Raw genomic sequence first — 21,253 nt, 5'->3', positions numbered from 1 at the left:
AGCAACATACAGTGTTCCGAAAACTGTTTTAGAAGACATTTTTTAGAATCGTCCTCAGGTCTTAATGGAAAAGGGTTAAACACGTTGTGACGTTGTAAGCTTGTAGATCTGCTATTTCTGGAGAACATTTGAAATGAAAATTTCAAATGTTATGTTAACTATTATGATGATAATGCAATAGAATTGTGATTATCTAAAAAGAAAATTGCGATTAGGCGATCATAGTGACAGGCTTAGTGGAAACACGAACAACACAGCAATACTTGCGTGTATGTTCTATATCTGCTGCTATTTTTATCTGCTGCAAATGTGTCTCTACTTACTTGCACATGTAGGCTAACATGTCAGCACAGCCACACACACACACACACACACACACACACACACACACACACACACACACACACACACGACTGCTATGGATGAGCAGAGACAACAATTACACACAGAGCTGAGGTGTTTGTTCTAAAGTGCTATACTTGAGCGGACAAATGATCTCTCTCTCTCATCATCATTTAGTTAACTCAAGACCATGGAATAGACATATACAATACATATCAATATTCATACAGATATAGCAAAAGACTAGTGGTATGCATTATTTGAATTGAGGATTTTTTATTTATTTTTTTAAGCACCCAATTTACAAATAACTTTGAGCTCATTTCTACATAAATGGGTGAATTATAAAATATACTTTAGCAGGCGTGTTTGTCCACAATTCATGATGCTAATATTCTCACCCCACAACACGGTTGTCGTTACATTAAATTGCATAATCTCTGACTTCTTTCCAACCATTTTATATCTGCCAGTAACCTTGGGAATGTTCGTGTGATTCACCCTAAAATTAGGCTACAAATGGCCTGTAGTCTGTAGTCATGGTTTTCACACAACAGGTATTTTTGTTTGAGCTGTACATAGATGTCATTGTTGTCTGTCACATGATGTCATACTATTAAGTATGAGCCACTCTGAGTCAGACGTTTCAGTGGGGTCCGGGGCCAATCGGAGTAAAAACCGTGACCCTTTGGAATATTTGTGCACGTTTTTAACACAACAAATTGTCTATTAGGATTCCCTTGAAATGAAAATGTTTGAGAAGCACTGACTGGAGTATTCCATAATGATGGCATGAGGTAATATTGATTGTTATATATTGATTGCTATTGCGTTGCATCTTTGATGATATATTTAGCTTTCCCCTTTTCCCAGTACCCCGGAGGATACTTAAGTCGGATATATCAAATCATTGTTGGCATGATATGAAAAAGTGATGGCAAATATAGACACACACACACACACACGCACGCACGCATGCACGCACATTCAGACAGAAAGAAAGAGAAGCAGACAGAACAGAAAGAGAAATAAAAACAGAAACAAAAGCAGGACAGGGACAGATGGAGGACACACACGCACGCGAACACGCGCGCACACACAAAACACACGCGCGCGCGCGCACAAACTTAGCATCATCCATCACTGTGTGGCGACACAGCCAGCCGTTGCCATGGCGCTTGCTTTCCCAGTTCCTATAATGTTCCTACCTTCATTTATCCGTAACGGACACAAACACAGAGCCGCTAAAGTCATCCATCCACCTTCCTCTGTCCTCTCCTCTCCAACCAGGCTGGGACTCTTCTTTCTCCCGACACACACAGACAGCCAGACCACCCACAGGGGTCTCCTCCTGGCTGCTGCTCTGCCCGCTAGCCTACCTCTATTCCCGGGCTACGCTCTGCTGGGCTACCCGCTCCCCTGGTGGAGCAACAAGCCTTTATGTACTGCTGCTTCCTCTGTCCCGCACGCCGACACACTTCCCTCCACAGCCACTCCACGGCATGACACGCTGCGTTTGTATGGGCTTTTAAACAGCGCTATGGTGTAGTTTCTCTGAGGTTAATGCATCATCATGGTATTGTTGTTGTTCCTAGTCTGAAGCAGCTGTGCTGCTATGCCGAGCTAGAGCGCTCTCTCTCTCTGCTCTCTCTCTCTCTGAACTACTACTGTGCATCACAACACGACTGCTTCTCCCACAATGCAACAGCAACACTTCTTTTGTGTTTCCGGGCTAGACTAGACGGCCGTTTAAAGTGCAACGCTGCCCTCTACTGACTGTTGGGTACTGGCTCGTCTGGCTGCACACAGTGCAGGGCAGGCCAGGACAAACATACTGTACATGTACATCATGTGTTTTTATCCTGACAGGGAACCTCTTCTCTGAGCTAAAGCGTAGATATGAGGTTCCAAACGGAGCTATAGCAATGGTGGCTTGTAAATCAGAGAGTGTAAAATGAAAATCGATTTGGTTTCATGTTACGCTCTCAAGAGTTCTATCTATCTATCTATCTATCTATCTATCTATCTATCTATCTATCTATCTATCTATCTATCTATCTATCTATATCCAGCCTTGGGAAATACAAACCTGGAAATGGCTTTACAACCGAGCCTATATATAATGCTCACAAGAGAACAATGCAATAGTCTTCTTAACCTCAGAGTCACTATTCTGGGCATGACATAATAGACAAACATTGTGCAAAAAAATAGGCAAGCACATCCGATCTACAAGCTCACGTGACGTGTTAGTGAGCTTGTAGTAGACAATAGAAGAACCAGGAATGTGATCGAGCAGGTTGATGTAATGCTGGCAGAATGTTGGGTTAAGACCAGTCTCTCTGAGCCAGGTTACTATTCCACAATCTTCGAATAGCGGAAGCTTCTTCTTTTTTTTTTTTTTTCAACAGTCTGGATGGAGAGACTAATCACTGTGACATGACTGCTGACAGAATGCACCTGTCCTAGCTGCACTACTCTAATCTGTCGTTCTTGTTTTGTTTTCCAAAATGATAGTGTAACACAACTCACAATTTCAGAATCAACTTTATTGTCACATAACAGCCAGTATATATGGGGTTATAAATTGGTTCGTGAAAAAATAAAATATTATATGGTAAAGATTATCAATAAGGTAAATTACTATTATTGGCTCATAATAGCAAGTTAAATAGTGTTTAAAGTGGTTACTTCATAATATATATTGTGTAAGTTTGGGTCCAGGCCTGGGGAGACACCATATGTTGTGTCTCGAGCTGAAACGTTTGGGAACCAAAACGTTTGCATTAGACCCCTGTACAAATGGAAGCAAATTAGGTTCCATTCGTACTTTGTACACACTCAGAGTTACAGAACTATATCAATACCTTAGCAGTGAGATCTCCTGGAACCCCCTCAAGGACCCCTGGGGGTCCCCGGACGGACCCCACTTTGAGAAGCACTGAAGTATATATGGAAACTTGTCCTCACCTCACTACATACTGTAACGACCCCTCAACTCCGAAAACTCAGAGAGAGAGAGAGAGAGAGAGAGAGAGAGAGAGAGAGAGAGAGAGAGAGAGCGAGGGGAGGGGGGGGGGAGCTATAGACAGACCGAGAAAAGGAGAGAGCAGGCTCCACTATTCAGATTATTTAGTATAGTAAACTAATTCCTGCCCGGTGTCTGGGTTAAGCCATAACTAATAGGCTTAGTGGAGTACTCTTGTTTACACTGACAGTCACACAGGGTGAGGTGAGTCTATCCTACAGGGGATCCAGGACACCTAGTTGGGTCCTCTGAGTTACTAGACAGGGGCCGCCAAATCTTTGTGTGAATCTTTTTATTTTATTTTTTATTGTTTGACATTAACCACTTGAACCTAACGTAATTATACTCTGAGAATGTTAAATGTCTTAAAATGCACAATAACACAAATCCAACACTGATTACAGTGCATGCTGTCAAACACATGTGCAAATATTGCCATGACTCTGTTGTTTTAATCTATACTAGCAAACCTTCTCTGCATGAATATTAACACATGTCTTTGAACATGAATATTACTCACTGATGAAGCAACCCAATTTCTATTCGAAACCAGACAGATTTCCCAAAGCTTCCACACCTCAAATGAAGGCATCAAAAACGTCTATGAATGAAGCATCAATTATGTAGAATTGCTTAATATTAGTATTCCGTATTCTGCTATTCCACATTTGTTTATTTGTCACGCACCCTCCCCGGTGTGTAAAGACTTTTAGGGTGGAACTAATTCGTGAAATCAGCTCTCCTCGGAATCAGTGGTTGATGATGCTTATCGGTGCGATCATCAGATAAGGATTTGCAGGGTGGAAATGACTCACGCGCTGTGGCGTACGATTAGATTAAAGAGGACCGGAAGTTTTGTTTGTAAGCGGGATTATCATTGTAAATGAGTCAGAGCGATCGAGTGGTCGGCCCCGCTCTCTGTGTGTTGGTTGAGCATCATGTCTGAGTGGTGTCTTTTCGCAGGTCAAAGTTAAAGGACAATTCTGGACTAGTGCTTTTCTTACCGTAATCTTATGGTTATTAAACATTAACCAGTGGTAAAAGAAAAATAAGTGTTTTCCCAAATGTGCTGTCGTAAAAGGCAAACGGCCGATAAACCCCGACCTCCCTGCTCAGAGCTATACAGTGTGCTAGAGAAGGTTAATAGATATAACTAGAAAAAGTGCCCCTCGGGGCACAGGTCTCAAATGTCCAACAGGGCAGGTCAGGTTGTGGCCTCCTCGTGGCGCTATAATAGGCCAATGTGAAAAGGGTGCCATTTGTTCTATCCACCTGTTGGTGGCGCTATAACAGGCCAATGTGAAAGGGGTGGTATATATTCCTCATCCTAATAGGAAAGTCTGTGAAAGATTTCACGTAAATGCACGCTGCGTTCATGATTTGAGGAGTGTGTGTGCAAAATGTGGCATCGACCGGGTTAACGGTGCCGGAGATTACTGTAGCTGTTCACAGACGGACGGACGTAGTGCAAAACATACTCTCTCCCCATGCCTTCGGCCTGGTGGAGACAATAACAGATTACGGTAAGGATGGGACTTGTCCGGAAGTGTCCCCAATCCCATGTTGTTCCAGTGACCCCCATACAGGAAATTATTTTAAAATATCCCCAATATTTGTTCAATATATATTTTTATAGCCAATCTACAAGATATTGTGAGCTCGTAGATCGTAAATTTTCAAATAGCCGACATACAGTATATGGTTTAAGAGGTCAATCTGATCTTGATGCTATATGAACTCATTTTGCTGTGTGTAATCATGTGGCCTAGTTTCTTTTTTGGGGTCTTGTTTTCGTTGGCTGCTTGTTTCTCTTGCAAAATCTGGCAGCACTGCACATAAACCCTACCATCCATATTCTGGGCATGTCATGTCATAATAGGTAAACATTCAGGTGAACATTCTGCAAAAATAGCCTAACATCTTGTGAAAATAGCCCATCTACAAACTCACAACACAACATTTGAGCTTGTAGATTGGTTATTTTGAGGAGAAGAGATTGGTGTAGAGGGGGGGGGGGGGGGGAGGATGAGGTCACGCAGTAGTGGTTAAAGCAGACTTAGTCTTGCGGGCCAGACTGTTGAATTCCACAATTTTCAAATGCTTCCGTTAAACAGTCGCGGAAGCACAGAAGCTCTGAAAATGATCAAGCGATCAAGCGGATGTGATGCCTCCTCCCGCTTCCGTTTCGTCTTTACAATCACACAAATTTGTCCTAATGTGAAATGAGGGACAGATGACAGTTTCCTGTCTCAGCTTTCCGGATGTGTAGTTCCAGACTCTGTATACTAGCATCCAGAGATTGTGGAATAGTTGTCTGGCTACGCGAGATTAGGCCATACTGAGTTCAAGGTGAAGAAGGTGAAAGACATTAGGAAGAAGCATCCACCTTTGTTGCAGGTGTCATTGTCCTCCGCGGGACCGAACAGGAACTCCCACTTCGCTCTGGCGATCTTCTGTGAGCGGGCTGAAGAGCTGTCCTGATGAACGGAACCACTGTCTGACTGCAACACACAACAAGACACACATAGGGCTGAAGAGCTGTCCTGATGAACGGAACCACTGTCTGACTGCAACACACAACAAGACACACATAGGGCTGAAGAGCTGTCCTGATGAATGGAACCACTGTCTGACTGCAACACACAACAAGACACACATAGGGCTGAAGAGCTGTCCTGATGAATGGAACCACTGTCTGACTGCAACACACAACAAGAGACACACATACACATATAGAGCCTAGATGATTCTGATAAGCTGATTATAGTGTTCTTGGCTATTTTGCTGCTTAAGTTTATAGTTCTTCTTGGACTCTGTAATATGGTCGTTGTTTTCTCTTGATTGTAAAGCACTTTGGTCCAACTCTTGTTGTTAAGCATGCTATACAAATAAAGACACAGGACTTAATACAATACATTGACATTTAGTCTTAGAATGGCTGATTGCTTGCTGTCAGCTCTTGTCATATAAATTTAGTTCCACAGAGAACCACATTCTCTGTACAATACAAGATGGATGACATTCACAGCAGCACTGAAGGCATAAAACCACCTTCAACGAGTGCGTATAAACACAAATTGCCAGGTGCGCTTATAATTACGTCACATCAACCAAGGCAGTTTATGCCAGTCTACAGTATATGGAATACATGCGATGTATGGGACATTCATTCTATGGCTAAAAAGGGCACCCAGCCCACCTGTATTCCCGACCCAGTGTCTCCAGTCTGGCTGGACTGGCTGGACGTCTCGGGAGACAGAGAGTCGTCCCTGTCCTGCCGCGAGCTGGACAGACTCCCCGTCACACCGCTGGAACTGTGGGAGCTCAGCCCCACGGCGACGTTGTGGTACTGCACCTCCCCTCTCTGCTCCCTGCTCCCCCCCGAGCCTCCGAGGAAGGCCGCTATCTCCTCTCCTTCTCCATACTGCTTCTGGTACTCCTCTTTGGTCGGGGCACAGAGTCTTTCGCCGCATTCGCTGCTGCTTCCTCCCGTCTCCAATCTGTCTCTCTCGCGTCGGTCCTCCTCCTCTGTCCAATGCGTCTGTCTCCGCGTCCAGCTTACCGGCAGCACGTCCTCCGTGGTGCTGGAGTACGGCCTCCTGGGCGTCTCGGGGCTGTCTCTGGGAGACACGTCATAGGACACGGAGGCTTCGTAGTGCTGCCTCTCTCCTCCCCTCTCGCCGGTGTACTGTGGCGGCTGGTAGCGGTGAAGGCGGACCAAGGACTTGTCGCCTGACAACGAGTCCTGCTGGTGGTGGTGGCGCCGATGGTCGAGAAGCGGGGAATGGCTGGCAGAGACACGATGGAGCCTAGATGGACAGGCCACAGGTGATGCTGGGGATGAGAGGCCTTTTGCGGCTAAGAGAGGAGAGGTCTGTCCTGGCCGGGAGGGATGGTGAGGGTAAGGATCTGATTTAAGATGACAGTCTTGGTCGTCCGTATTGAAAGAGGGCCGTTCCGGGGAGCTGTGCCTGTGGAGGGTGGCATACGGCTGGAACTCTCTCGAGAAACCACCCACTGAGCTGGGGGGTGTTGGAGAGGGGGTGCACCGAGGAGAGGGGGTGCGCCGATCCGCAAAGACACTGGATATTGTTGTAGCTTCCAAAGCTAGCTGGCGAGCCACATCAGGGCTTGTAGCCGGAGAGATGTTTTTTCTAACGAGAGGAGGGCTTACAGCATCAGCTACGCCACTGGTAGTGCCTGGGGAATTGTTGTACATTTTGCTGGATAAACGTGGGCTAGAACGTGGGCTAGCGCTGGCACTAACACTTGGTTGTACACCATTGCTAGCATGCTGTCTATTGCTACTGTTACCATTGTTACTACTAACACCTTGTTGCTCATTAGCAAGGTTTCCACTCCTTGGTTGGTTGCTAGAGGTGTTTTTATGCCTGGGGATCATGCCAACTGAGATCTCATGTTGGATGTCAGTGGGTCTCCCAGCATGTAAAGGTGGCTGGAATTTCGTAGACAATACGGGGCTCTCGTCCCCAAACCCAAGCCGTTGTGGGCTATATGGGAGGACAGTGGACGTAGGGGGAGGGGTGTGATAGGTGAACCTAGCATGAGTGGAGAGCTGGTCTGATGCGGGGCTTCTGGGTAATCCGTTAACGGGACCACTCCGAGCCCAACCTTCTCTGGCTAGGTCCAGGAGTTCAGGCTTGTGTGGCAGGGTGCGGGCACTACGGGGCAGGACCGGCGAACCCGAACATGAATGGCAACGGGGTGCTTGGTCGAACTTCCGAGCCAGGCTTGGACTACAATCCCCCGGGCTGGAGTAGCCTGCCAAACGACGCTTCAGTTCTGGTGATCCAAATTCTTCCACAGCCCTTTGGGTGGCTTCTCTGGCCACAGAGTCCAGAGTAGCCCTTCGGAGGGAGGGCGATCCCTGGGGAGACAGGCCAGAGGAGGAGTAAACGGGACTGGGGTTGTATATTCCGTTGTACTGCCAACTGTCGTGCCAAGTCGGATCACTGTGTCTCTTTCTGAAGTGACCAGGAAGTGGCTCTTCCTCCATTTTATTGAAAGGGTTCTCCGGCTCGCTTTGGCACACAGAGTTATAAGGGTTGTCTATGTTCTGATTCTGAACATTGGCCTTCTCAACATAACTGAACGTCACCACAGACCTCTTCGCTTCCTCGCTGCTTTGCCCAGGACCCTTGTAGGATCTCCGTGTGCTGGTGGGTGTGGAAGGGACACTCAGTCTCCCGGAGGAAGAGAGAGGAGACATGGGCGCTCTTCCGTGGCAAGACCCTGTGTCCGAGGAACGGGCGTGCAAATGCAAACCACGACGACTCCCGGGGCTGCCGGGGCTTAGCACAGGGGTAGCTGTCCCAGGCGTGAGCACCTGCAGTAACTGTTCAGCGCCATCATAGGGCAGGTGCTGTCTCTGATGGTACGGGGTGGTAGACCCCGTAGCATCAGGGCTGTTGAGCTGGAAGCTAACAGAGTGTTGTCGGGAGGATGAACATTTGGAGGACGACAAACTCTGGCTGGTGGCCCCATACCGGTGCTGTATGTCTGGGGAGAGGGCCGAGCATGAGCTGGGGGTCCGGCTTGGGCTGGAGCTGCCGTTCCTCTGTGACTGAGAACGGAGGAGGTCTGGGCTGTGGACCATCATCAGGTGACTGGAACCTCTTCCTGTGTCCCCCCCCACCTCCTCCTTGCCATCCTCGTCTTCAGTCACGGCCCGCACCTCGACGTAGAGGTGAAGGACTTTGCCTGTCTGAGACATGGTGGTGGCAATGGGGGTCCCTCACATAGGAGGACTGGCCAAATGTCTGTGTTGCTTCCTGCGTTTGCAGCTTTTCGACCTTTGCTATTAGTGCAAAGTGCCCATGGTCCTCTGGTTATCTGATGGTGTGCCAGAGTGCTTGGCAGCGATCAGAGAGCTTCTGAATCATCTCTTCAACCTAAAGAACGGCAGAGAGACAGAAGAGAGATTAGCTACTGACGGTGTCATGACAATGTTCTCGATACGAGCCAAAACGTAGCCGACTATATTCACTAGTCCTACACCTGCCCTGTTGGGGTGTTACAACACCTGTGTTGGTCCCCTTCGATTGCTGATCATTGGAATAAACATGCTCTGGAAATGTACGCGCCCCACACTTTTGATATTTTCAATAACTGGCCTTAAAGGTATAGTTCACCCAAAAATAACCTTTTATCTCTTGATTACTCATGCCATGGATACTTGAATTCATGGATATTTTTCATGTCACATTCCTAAACCAATGACCAGCACAGGGTGAGTAATCAATAGTTAAAAAGTCATTTTGTGGGTAAACCTTTAATGCATGTCAAACTCGAGTCCTTCGACATAATACAAAAAAGTTAGAGAATATCTGGGATAAGAGAAACACTAATGTCAACGACTCTCTTGTAGTCTTTAACCCATTTTAGGCGGGAACCCCTTTTGGTGTTAGCATTACGTTATGCTTTAGCTATTTAAAAATAGCAGATCTACAAGCTCATAGCGCGCCACAGAGTGGCGCGCTACGAGCTTGTAGGTCTGCTATTTTTGAAAAACCGAAGAACGACTGACGTAGAAGACATTTTTTTAATCTGATCTCAGGTCAGAATGGAAAACTGTCAGGATGTAGAAGACATTTTTAGAATCTGATCTCAGGTCAGAATGGAAAACTGTCAGGATGTAGAAGACATTTTTAGAATCTGATCTCAGGTCAGAATGGGTTAAAGTCGCCTGAAACATCGGTGGAGTTCCAGTCAGAAACCTAAAAAAGCAATATTTAACATCATGATCAACTCCAGAAATGATTACATGGTGTTAGGTCACCATGGCAACGGGGCGTTCCCGTGTCCTTGGCACTGTCATTCCTACGGAGCATGCAGCAGGAACATGTGGGTTGACCAACTATTAATAGAGCAGGGGACGCCACTCGGGAGAGAGACATGCCGTGTGAAGGAGAGAGAGAGAGAGAGAGAGAGAGAGACATGCAGTGTGAAGGAGAGAGAGAGAGAGAGGGATAGACATGCAGTGTGAAGGAGAGAGAGAGAGAGAGAGAGAGAGAGAGAGAGAGAGAGAGAGAGAGAGAGAGAGGGAGGGAGGGAGAGACATGCAGTGTGTGTGAGAGAGAGAGAGAGAGAGAGAGAGAGAGAGAGAGAGAGAGAGAGAGAGGTAGTGGAGGTAATCAGGTATGGAGTGTCCTTATTCCTGACTGTCAGTCACCTTGACAAAAGCATGGTACATTTTTAACCATTTTTAACCCCTGCACGCCTATTCTGGGGGGATACATGGTGTGAGCTGTCTGTCAGGCTTGCACATTAGCATGCCCTTGGCTCCGGACACATGACGATGCGAGAATGGAAGAATGGAACGCGGAAATTATCGTTCTATAGCAATCTCTTTACTTGTGTAGTTATGACAAATAACTACACAATTTAATAACTTTGTTCTTTAATTTTTTTAAAAACATGAATGTTGGAAAAAGTAGATCTACAAGCTCAAAACGTTTTGCGTTTATGGATCTGCTATTTCTATTATTTGTGAAAATGTTTGAAAATATATGAACATGGTGGAAATGATTGTGACGATAATGGAAAAAATTGCAAGGATAATTTCAAATAATTGCGATTATGTAATACTTGTGACAGGATTAGCTAGACCATCTGCGCTCACACGCACGGACGCACGTATGCACGCACGGTCGCACTCGCACGCATGCATGTATGCACACACACACACACACACACACACACACACACACACACACACACACACACACACACACACACACACACACACACACACACACACACACACACACACACACACACACACACACACACACACACACACACACACACACACACTAGCCCTGTAGAACATTCCGCAATGAAATAAATTACATGTATAGCTGATGATCATGTGTAATTGTCCAAATAAGTGTAAAAAACAGTTCAGTTTCTGTAGAAGATGGAAACATGCAATAAAATGTATAGCTATAAAAAAAAAAGACTTTCATTTGCCCTAATGGTCATTAAATACAAATCTATAAGAAATTAAATTGATTAGTCTGTTTAATTTTTGGTTTAGAACGACGGTTATAAATATGAAAGCAATTTCTTTATTTACATTCCATGTGTCTATATGTACTGTACTGTATACAGAGGCTGAGAAATAGACATAGGGTGACATACTCTAAAATGATGTATGAATTCCTGGCATCAAAGGTATTCCGTATAGGTTACAACAGGTCTCTCTCTCACTCTGTCTCTCTCTCTCACTCTGTCTCTCTCTCTCTCTCTCTCTCACACTCTCTCTCTCTGTCTCTCTCTCTCTCTCTCTCTCTCTCTCTCGCACACACACACACACACACACACACACACGTAGTGCCAATGGAACGGTATACACACAGTCAAATCCCATGTGTTAGCCCCGTGTTTAACTTGTGCACACTCTGAGTTAAATTCCTACTCATTGTTTAGCAGCGTGCAGACAAGAGCACAGGGCTGATGTAATGGGAGCAGGAAGGTGTGTATTTCAATACACTTGACTGAGAGTCAAGTCTACAAACCCTGCTTTCTGGCTGTGTCTGCACCGCGGGCACTGTTGATTTGGACGACTAAAACTATGACGATCAATGTTCGAAATGTAAACAAAAACTATAAGCTATGATGATTCAAACTAAAACTATAAATATAGGCCTATATTGACAATTTCGTCAACAAATAAAAGCTAGACTAAAATGTTAGGTGGAGAAAAGATCCAGTAGAACTAAAAGACAAGTCATTTCATGTCCGGTTGCATGCTGAAACTATAGCCGATCTACAAGCTGTTGTGAGCTTGTAGATCGCCTATTTCAGCATTAGCCGAGTGGCTCAGGCATTACGACGCCATCAAGGCCTGTCTAAAACTAGACAAAAACTAAATCATTTCAGCTGACTAAAATATCATATGACTAAAATGGAATGGAATATAACACTAAAACTAAATCTGTCAAAATCAACACTGGCCCTGCCATGGGTTCAAAATGTAATTTACATACAGTACAAATTGGTGGACAAAGTACTATACCACAGTATACTTCAGTCAAAGTACCCATGGTCAAAATATTACTCCACTACAAGCGCTAGCTGCGCTATCATTGCACTAGTAAGTATTAAATTACATAGTGAATTTTCTAAAATAAGATTATTCAATAGCAGATCGGATATTTTAAATATTTGAAATAGGACTTAAGTGGTTAATAATTCCCCTTCCTAGAAATGTGAGTCCAAAGTGCAGTATTTCTCTTTGAAATGTAGCTGAGTGAATATCTTGAAAGCATCCAAAAAATATAAATAGTATCAATTAAATGTACTTTGTTAATATACAGTAAACCACTGACAGTACATGACAAAATAATATCTTAATTGAACAAATTAAGTGCACAAATTGATGGGTCTGTATAACTCTGAGTGTACAGAATATAAACAAATGGAACCTTACGGGGTCAATTTTTAACAAGAGTCAAGTCTACACAAACCCTTCAAACTGGCTGCTCTAGGTTAAACATTTGCCAGCTGTCATACATAAATCATATCTACAGAGAATTATAGTTATTTGTCCAGGAATGTGTGTTGTGCAGTGCAGTGACATTAGTGCAACGTAGCTACATATTACTGTGTTGGGCACATTACTCAGGAAAAGTAATAAGCTACTAGTTACATAGGCCTGCTTTAGCGGGAACCCCTTTTGGTGTTAGCATTATATGCTTTAGCTATTGAAAAATCGAAGAACGACTGACATAGAAACATAGCTTTTTCAGAAAACTGTCAGGATGTAGAAGACATCTATAGAATCTCGATCTCAGGTCAAAATGGGTTAAAGACGGAAAGACGGACTGTAAGGAAATGAAAAATATGGTTTTCACATATAGTATAGTAGAGTATATCATATGGGCATACCTATAACAGTCTATGCCAAAACAATGGGAATTTTATATACAAAAATCCAATTGTATTACTTCCTTTGAACGAAAACTTGCGGCGTGTCCGCAATGAAAATTGCATGAAAATTAAAATTAATATATTGTTTTATTTTTTAATTTTTTTTATCCCACGATTTTGTAACCCATTTTTCACCCCTGTGTCAATCATCTAATGTGATCCTGGGCTCTACACACCCTCCACCAACCTAGTCCCCATATATGGGAGACAAGGGGAGAGCAACGGACTTGAACTCATGCTTCCTTCATGCCTGAGTGTCCAAGTTGCTCCTTTACACCTGACAGGGGGGAGTTTCCCTGGTTGGACGTAGTGCGTGGAAGGAACACGTTATTCCAACCAGTTCCTTTCCCCTCCATCAGGCGCCCCGGCTGGCCAGGGGGAGGCAGTTTAGTGACCAGGATTAATAAAAAATAATCTTGAGTTTTCGCAAAAATATGTATCTGAAAACATTATAGGTTAGAAATAAGCCACAAGCTTTCCTGCCTGTCTCTCTGTGACATCTCTGAAACAAACTCAACGCATGCGTCGTGCATGTAAAAACAGCCACAGCCGTCATCACAAATGTGATGTGGCTATATATGGCCGAATTTAGGAGTGTTTTTCGTGCAAAACAAATGCTTGGAATGGATTCAGAATCATGAAAACCCCCTAGTTTCACATGCCACATGCTACTTAAAGTATGATGAAATTTGAAAAATGGCCATAACTCTTTTTTGCAATGTTTCCGGCAGAGCAGACCTCTCATTCTGTGGACCTTAGAAAAAACACAAAAAGTATGATGAAAGGTCACAGGTTAATCTGTATTCCTAGAGCTTTTGGGCCCTGTGGCTCCCCGGCTATGAGCTTTGCTATTTTCACCACTTCAAAGTTGATCTTTGGAAATAATAAAACAATTTGTAGAAAATAAACTGTACAGTTTTCCTTATAGCCTATAGGCAAAGCTAAAGCTGTTTTTGGTTGCCTACCATACACTGTATGTGCATTGTTCAATATGTGCAAGCATTCTTCTATTGACTGGAATCCAACCAGACAGTAGTTTTATAATGACTCATTAATTTGAACTGGCAAAAATTAATCCCTTATACACGCACGCATGCATGCACGCACGCACGCACGCACGCATTCAAGCAAACACACACACACACACACACACACACACACACACTCCCCTGTGGACACGACACACCGACTTATTGCTCCCTATCAAAATAAAAGCACCTCCCGTTTGTGACGTCAAGCAGAACATGAACAATGGAGCAGAAAAGGCCACAGCAGATATCATCTAATTTATTATTTTGGTATTTATAGCCGAGTCAAGGTTTTCCAATCAGAACAGTGTGTTAGTCAGTGTTCACTGTTCAGGGTGAGATGTCTTAGCCTGGCATTGCCAGACCGATCACGCAGGGATCACATTTTCAATTACATTGAATTGAATTCAGTTCAGTTGTATTTCCAAAGGTATAGAGTAGAGACCTGACATTGTCCCACCCTGAGCACGTCATATTTTTTGTGTCAGTGGAAACTAAAGAATCCTCCTTAACTGGAAGAGTCGTCCAGCATACCGATGCAGGGTCTAGGGTGACCGTGTCTGGTGGGGGGGAGAGAGGAGAGAGGAGAGAGGACAGGGTTGCCAGATTGTGTAAGAAAAATAAGCAACCAGGTCTATGAAAACAATCCAGGAAGAAGCGGGCACAAGAGCACTTTAAATACATCGGCTACTTACGGCTATTTACACGGCTATTTACGAGTTGTGAGCTTGTCGATCTGCTATTTTCTAAAAAGTAATAGAGAGTATGGGAGTATGTGGACACTGGACAAACACATTAATGTGGGGTCCTTGACATTGAGAACCACTGGTTTAAAAACAACATTAGGAAGCGAGTCCAAATAAGCAACCACAACTTTAGTACAGGAAATCTATGGAAAATACAGGATCAACCTCAATCTAATTTTGGCCAAAATTTTGGCCACAGCAACTTGTGCTGACATCATCACATTTGTCAAGACGGCTATGGCCGTTTTTAGCCCAAGGAGTTGTTTTGTGCAAAACTAATGCTTGGAAATGGATTCAGCATCATGAAAACCCCCTAGTTTGACATGCCATGATGCTACGTAAAGCATAAGGACATTTAGAAAATATTGCCTTATAATAGGATGTCAATGGTGGCTATACTGTACAGGCCATTTTCAACACTTCCAGGCAACCTTTTTTCTGTTATTCAGGATATATTGATATATAGGTCAAATTACATTATTACTGGACTATTTAGAAACAATGTGTGTGTGAAAAAGTGCCCTTCTGGGCACAGGTCTCCACCAGGAGGATGGGAGTGTGTTTGATGTTTGGCAAAATGTTTAGGAGTAATATAAACATTTTTTCTTTGCAACAATTTCTTCATTTTGTTGAGGAAATGCAGAGCATCTCTGAGGATAGAATTCTGGATGAGCAGGACATGTGCAGCATTTTGTACAAAATGGGCCACTCCTGAAAACTTTGGAAGGCAATCTTAGCCAATCAGTGTAGAATCTGAGATTTGGATGAAATCTGTGCGACTAATGTGAAAACATGTGTTTTGCAGAAATCGGCCTCATGGTGGCGCTATAACCGTGTGGAAGGATGCAGGGAAAATGTTTTTCCATGGCCTCTAGGGAGTGCCATACATAAGTTGTATACAGATCGATGCAGTTATAGCTAAAAACAGGAATCAGGATGAAAGATGGGAAATGGTGCAGATCCGCGTTGATCACATGACTATGGAAATAGTTTATACCGAATTGTGTGATGTATGGATAAAATGTGTACGAGTAATATACATACATGTGTTTTGCCTATATCGGCGTGTGTAGAGGGAGTGTGTTTGCAAAGTTTGGCATGGACCAACGGTGCCTTAGATTAGCTGGTAACGGACGCGGACACACACCCTGACGGAGTGCAAAACATACTCTCTCCCCATGCCTTCGGCCTGGTGGAGACAATAAATACATAATTAGAATGTAGGCTAGATAACAGTGACCGAGATACAGTAAATGGAGCAGTTCACACACGCACGCATGCACGCACGCACGCACGCACGCACGCACACACACACACACACACACACACACACACACACACACACACACACACACACACACACACACACACACACACACACACACGCACACACACGCACACACACATGCACGCACATGCACGAACGCACACACCCACACACACCCACACACACACAGGTTGATAAGCCGGCTGGTTAGACCTACTTTTCCTGCCCTTTTACTAATAGGATTCCCCTCTCTCTCCACTTTCCCATGATGCACTCTGCTCTATCCACATCCATGTAAACACACATGACACATGTAGAGGCAATGCATGAGCACGGCACACACACACTTGCACACACACGCACACGCACGCACACACACACAGACACACACCTTAGCGCTTGCATCAAATTCCCCCCCAGACAAACATGGGGATGAATTAATTCTACTATTATGCCACCAAAAGGTGGAAAGCTTACACCATGCATGCAGCCATCAAAAAGTGTGACTCCAGTCCAATCTTTCACAACCACCATGAAAAAGCACCACCTAGACAATTCCTCTAGCTTGCCAAAATAAATTACACTTCACTGTTTTCATTTTTAATACTGCTCCTAGCATTGATGATTTCTTGTGTAGTATTGTATGAGTTCAATACACTGGACCGCAATGGCAACAAGCTCTCGTGGCATTTTGTGTTATCCCTTTAACATAACTAACTGTACCTCTGTACCTTTTGCAAACTGTTAATAAAGTATTCAATCAATCAATCGATCAATCAATAACTGCACACTAAAACCTGACATTGTTGCACGCCGGGTGTCCGGCACCTACAATAGTGGATCTGCAAGCTCACAACGTCGCACAACATGCTGAAGTCACCGTCCATGAGCTTGTTGATCTGCTATTTTATAGTGCCTCGACGCCTGCTCGCTCAACCACGCATGAATATACCTCGTGGTTACATGTATTTGTATTCTCACCTCTTCATGTCATCCTCGCCTCTCAAAATAAACAACATCCCATCATGACTCTCTCTCTCTCTCTGGGGAGTTTTCTCTCTCTTATAACCTGTTGCCTTTCATTCCAGGTTCGTCCATGGTGGATGTTCACCCCACCCACCGGCCAACAGTTCTTATCCCCTCCCTCCCTCTCTCTCTCTGTCTCCCAGCTTACAGCTCCACCTTCGCACCGTATCTCAACTTTCCTCCCACCCAGGAAGGAAGAGAGACAGCCTGGAACGCAACCGCACAACCGGCCCGAGTGGCTGACCAATCCTGCCAGAGCTTTTCCTCCTCAGGAGCTTGTCCAATAGGGAGAGAGAGAAGCCCAGACAGATGGCAGAGAGGACCGTATGGGCAGCTTACTTGAAGGGGGCGGGGAGGGGGTTTGAAGGTCATCAAAGGTCGTGAGTATTTTCGTTTATTTTGCGGCGATCAAGGATTCTCCCACGGCGGCTAATTATGTAATCTTGCGTTTCCGACCCCCCACTGATCATCACAGACACGATGCAGTATGTTAACATAGTACTGTACCTCCTCTCAGCCTTTTTCTGTCCTGCGTCTCTCCTACACTGTCTCCCTCCCTCTCTGCTACACTGTCTCCCTCTCAGCTGTCCTACTGTCTGTCTCTGCTACACTATCTCCCTCTCAGCTGTCCTACTGTCTGTCTCTCCTACACTGTCTCCCTCCCTCTCTGCTACACTGTCTCCCTCTCAGCTGTCCTACTGTCTGTCTCTGCTACACTATCTCCCTCTCAGCTGTCCTACTGTCTGTCTCTCCTACATGTCCCCCTCTCAGCTTCCCTATACTGTCTGTCTCTCCACAGTGTCTCCCTCTAAGCTTTCCTGTCTGTCTCTCAACTTTCTACTGGTCTGTCTCTCAGCTTTCCTATACTGTCTATCTCTCCTACACTGTCTCCCTCTCAGCTCTATACTGTCTATCTGTCCTACACTGTCTCCCCCTCAGTTTCCCTACTGTCTATCTGTCCTACACTGTCTAACACCCCCGCCCTTTCAAGTGGTTAAGCACAGAATAGAACAGCCAAATGATGGTTGCACCAGAGATCATCATCACACTGCATTAGTGTGGTATATGCCAACACCTCCATTGCAAAACATTAAGCTCTGCAGCAGGTTGTCCAGAGTAGACTGCCCAGCACTGAGCACATTATTTCAGAAGTACAGTAAGGTACAGTGCGACTAGTGCCAGACCTTCGGGTCCAATGCTGCTTGGCCTGTCAGCATGGTGTCAGCATGGTGCAATGTATACAGCAAGGAAAAGAAGAAAAGGGTCTTGTTACTTAATTGTCCATCAATCAAAAAGATAAGCAACGAACACATGGGGAGGTATACATACTCTATTGACCTGTGTCAGACATGGGGAGGTATACATACTCTATTGACCTGTGTGAGACATGGGGAGGTATACATACTCTATTGACATGTGTGAGACATGGGGAGGTATACATACTCTATTGACCTGTGTAAGACATGGGGAGGTATACATACTCTGTTGACCTGTGTCAGACATGGGGAGGTATACATACTCTATTGACCTGTGTGAGACATGGGGAGGTATCCATACTCTACTGACCTGTGTCAGACATGGGGAGGTATCCATACTCTATTGACCTGTGTCAGACATGGGGAGGTATACAGTATACTCTATTGACCTGTGTCAGACATGGGGAGGTATCCATACTCTATTGACCTGTGTCAGACATGGGGAGGTATACAGTATACTCTATTGACCTGTGTCAGACATGGGGAGGTATCCATACTCTATTGACCTGTGTGAGACATGGGGAGGTATACATACTCTATTGACCTGTGTCAGACATGCATTGTGTGCTCACCCATCTCTACCACAACACCTATGAAGTCACAGTGGTGGTATATAAAACCATCCAATTGAATGTTAATCTAAAATATGGAATTCCCTGGTATTCATCCAAGATGTGATTCACTGTTTCTTTAAAAAAAACTGGCCTGGAAAAACCACTATCGGGAGTACCAGTGGGGTTAAATGTGAATTCCCATCAAAAGCAGGTGTCATTCACTGCCACCGGTTTTCTTTTTTCTCCTTTGTAGTGTTTTTGTGTTCATTCTGTATGCTATGTTGATGAATTGAATACATAGGACCACAATGGAAACAATTCCCCAGGACGTTTTTGTGTTATCCTTGATTCCTTATAGCCTGAATGTCTGACTGTATACGAGCTGTTTACTTTTCTGACTAATGAGGTATTCAATCAATCAATCCATCAATCAATCAATCAATCAATCAATCAATCAATCAATCAATCAATCAATGCACCAACGAAGATTGCCTGACACCAGAATAAAAGCCTCTCAACAAATTCAGAACAGTGGCTGTCACCCACCGTCCACCTCTAAATGCCAACGCTACACAAAAGGGATGCCACACCCACCGCCACCACCAGCGATGTCCGCTTTGACAGTGCTGGCCACCAATATCTGTCCAAGAGGAGGTGTGTCCCAGTGGAGATGAGATAAAATGTGCAATCGTTTCTGTGCTGAAAAAAACAAGCAACACTGCATACCTTGCTGCATACCTACCCGAGGAAATAAGACAGCTCTAGGACAGCAACTCAGCTGAAGGCGTGCAACCCTGGCCATGGTTATTTTCTGATGAAATTCCAAGGAAATAAGACAGGGACTTGGTTCATATAGGTTCATAGGTTCATGGGATTTGTAGTGAGGCCACATCCAGTTGTTACACTGGCCTGGGGCGCAGTCCGCAGGAAGAGAAAAGAAAAAGGCAAGTGAAAAACATAGGATAAATGGTGCATTTTTGGTAAAATGGTGCATTTATATAGCACCTTTATCCATAGAGCTACCATGTCATGGTTCAAGAATGACACTATGTATTTCTGTCGGCGAGGGTTAACGTTAACGGGCTCTCATGCTCTAATGTGTTGTTTTGTTGAAACAGGCCTTTCCTCTCTTTCTCCCTCCAAGATCTGTGAATTGACTTTGAGCAGCCAGGACTAACCTCTACTTAACTGCCTTTCCTCTTATCCAGTCAAGACGGCGAGTATGTGTGCATGTGTGTGTGGGTGTGTGCGCGTGCGTGGGTGTATATGTGTGTGCATGCACCTGAACGTTTCCTCAACAGGCCCCAAACACCGCCACTACTACTACCTGCATGGGTGCCACGGTCCAAGGTACCATATCATAACGCAGAGCGCTAGTAAAAGTACAACGTTCACTCTGTCTATAGGACACAGGGTTCAGACTCATTAAAATACCTCCCTATACCTCCTACTGCCATAAGAACAACTTCCCCACTTCAACCCTATAGAGGAGGGTATGCGCATGCTTAAAGTGAATGGCACATCGAGTGGCAAAGCAACATGCAAAGTGAGTTTAACATTGTTTAATGTTGTTTAATGCAATCTGTGTGGATGTATGGGCTGTCGAGGCCAGGAAGTAGTTTTTTGCCACTCAGTATAGGCGTTCCTGCATAACTTCCTGGTTTGATGATGATGTCACGGGTCTATAGTATACTGTACTCTGTACTATAGTCTTTTCTGTTTTCGCTCTGCACTAAATATGGTTTGCTATTTTTCTACAAATGTTTTCCCCAAAATCCTAGGCATGTACACTGGGGGGGCTCCAGCTATTGATTATTGCGATCGCAGGTGTCAGATTACTATGAAAACCTGAAAAACCTATTCTTGAATTTGAATCCTAGAAGTAACAGTTTTGGACATAAGAGGTTTCCACCCAACAGAGATGATAAGATAGTAAATAAACGGTACTGTAGAATGATGGTGTATTCATAATATAACGCTATGCTCCAAACAAACCATCACACACACACACACACACACACACACACACACACACACACACACACACACATA

The 21,253-nt window shown here is 44.6% G+C and overlaps 1 protein-coding gene across 1 annotated transcript in view; it reads right to left on the bottom strand.

The window, feature by feature from the left end:
- Positions 1–21,253, bottom strand: part of psda (pleckstrin and Sec7 domain containing a) — a 100,386-nt gene that overhangs the window by 73,829 nt on the left and 5,304 nt on the right. Inside the window, exons 2-3 of the mRNA XM_080782672.1 lie at positions 6,570–9,282; positions 5,757–5,871 (exon numbers count right to left, since the gene is read on the bottom strand). Of these exons, the coding sequence (XP_080638798.1) occupies positions 5,757–5,871; positions 6,570–9,104 (2,650 nt within the window). The 5' untranslated portion in view covers positions 9,105–9,282. The remainder of the gene's footprint in view (positions 1–5,756; positions 5,872–6,569; positions 9,283–21,253) is intronic.

Source organism: Protomyctophum bolini (genome assembly GCF_963924005.1).
Source record: "Protomyctophum bolini genome assembly, chromosome: 14".
Taxonomy (NCBI): domain Eukaryota; kingdom Metazoa; phylum Chordata; class Actinopteri; order Myctophiformes; family Myctophidae; genus Protomyctophum; species Protomyctophum bolini.
The sequence above is the reverse complement of the archived record's forward strand: the minus strand, read 5'-3'. Positions and strand labels throughout refer to the sequence as shown.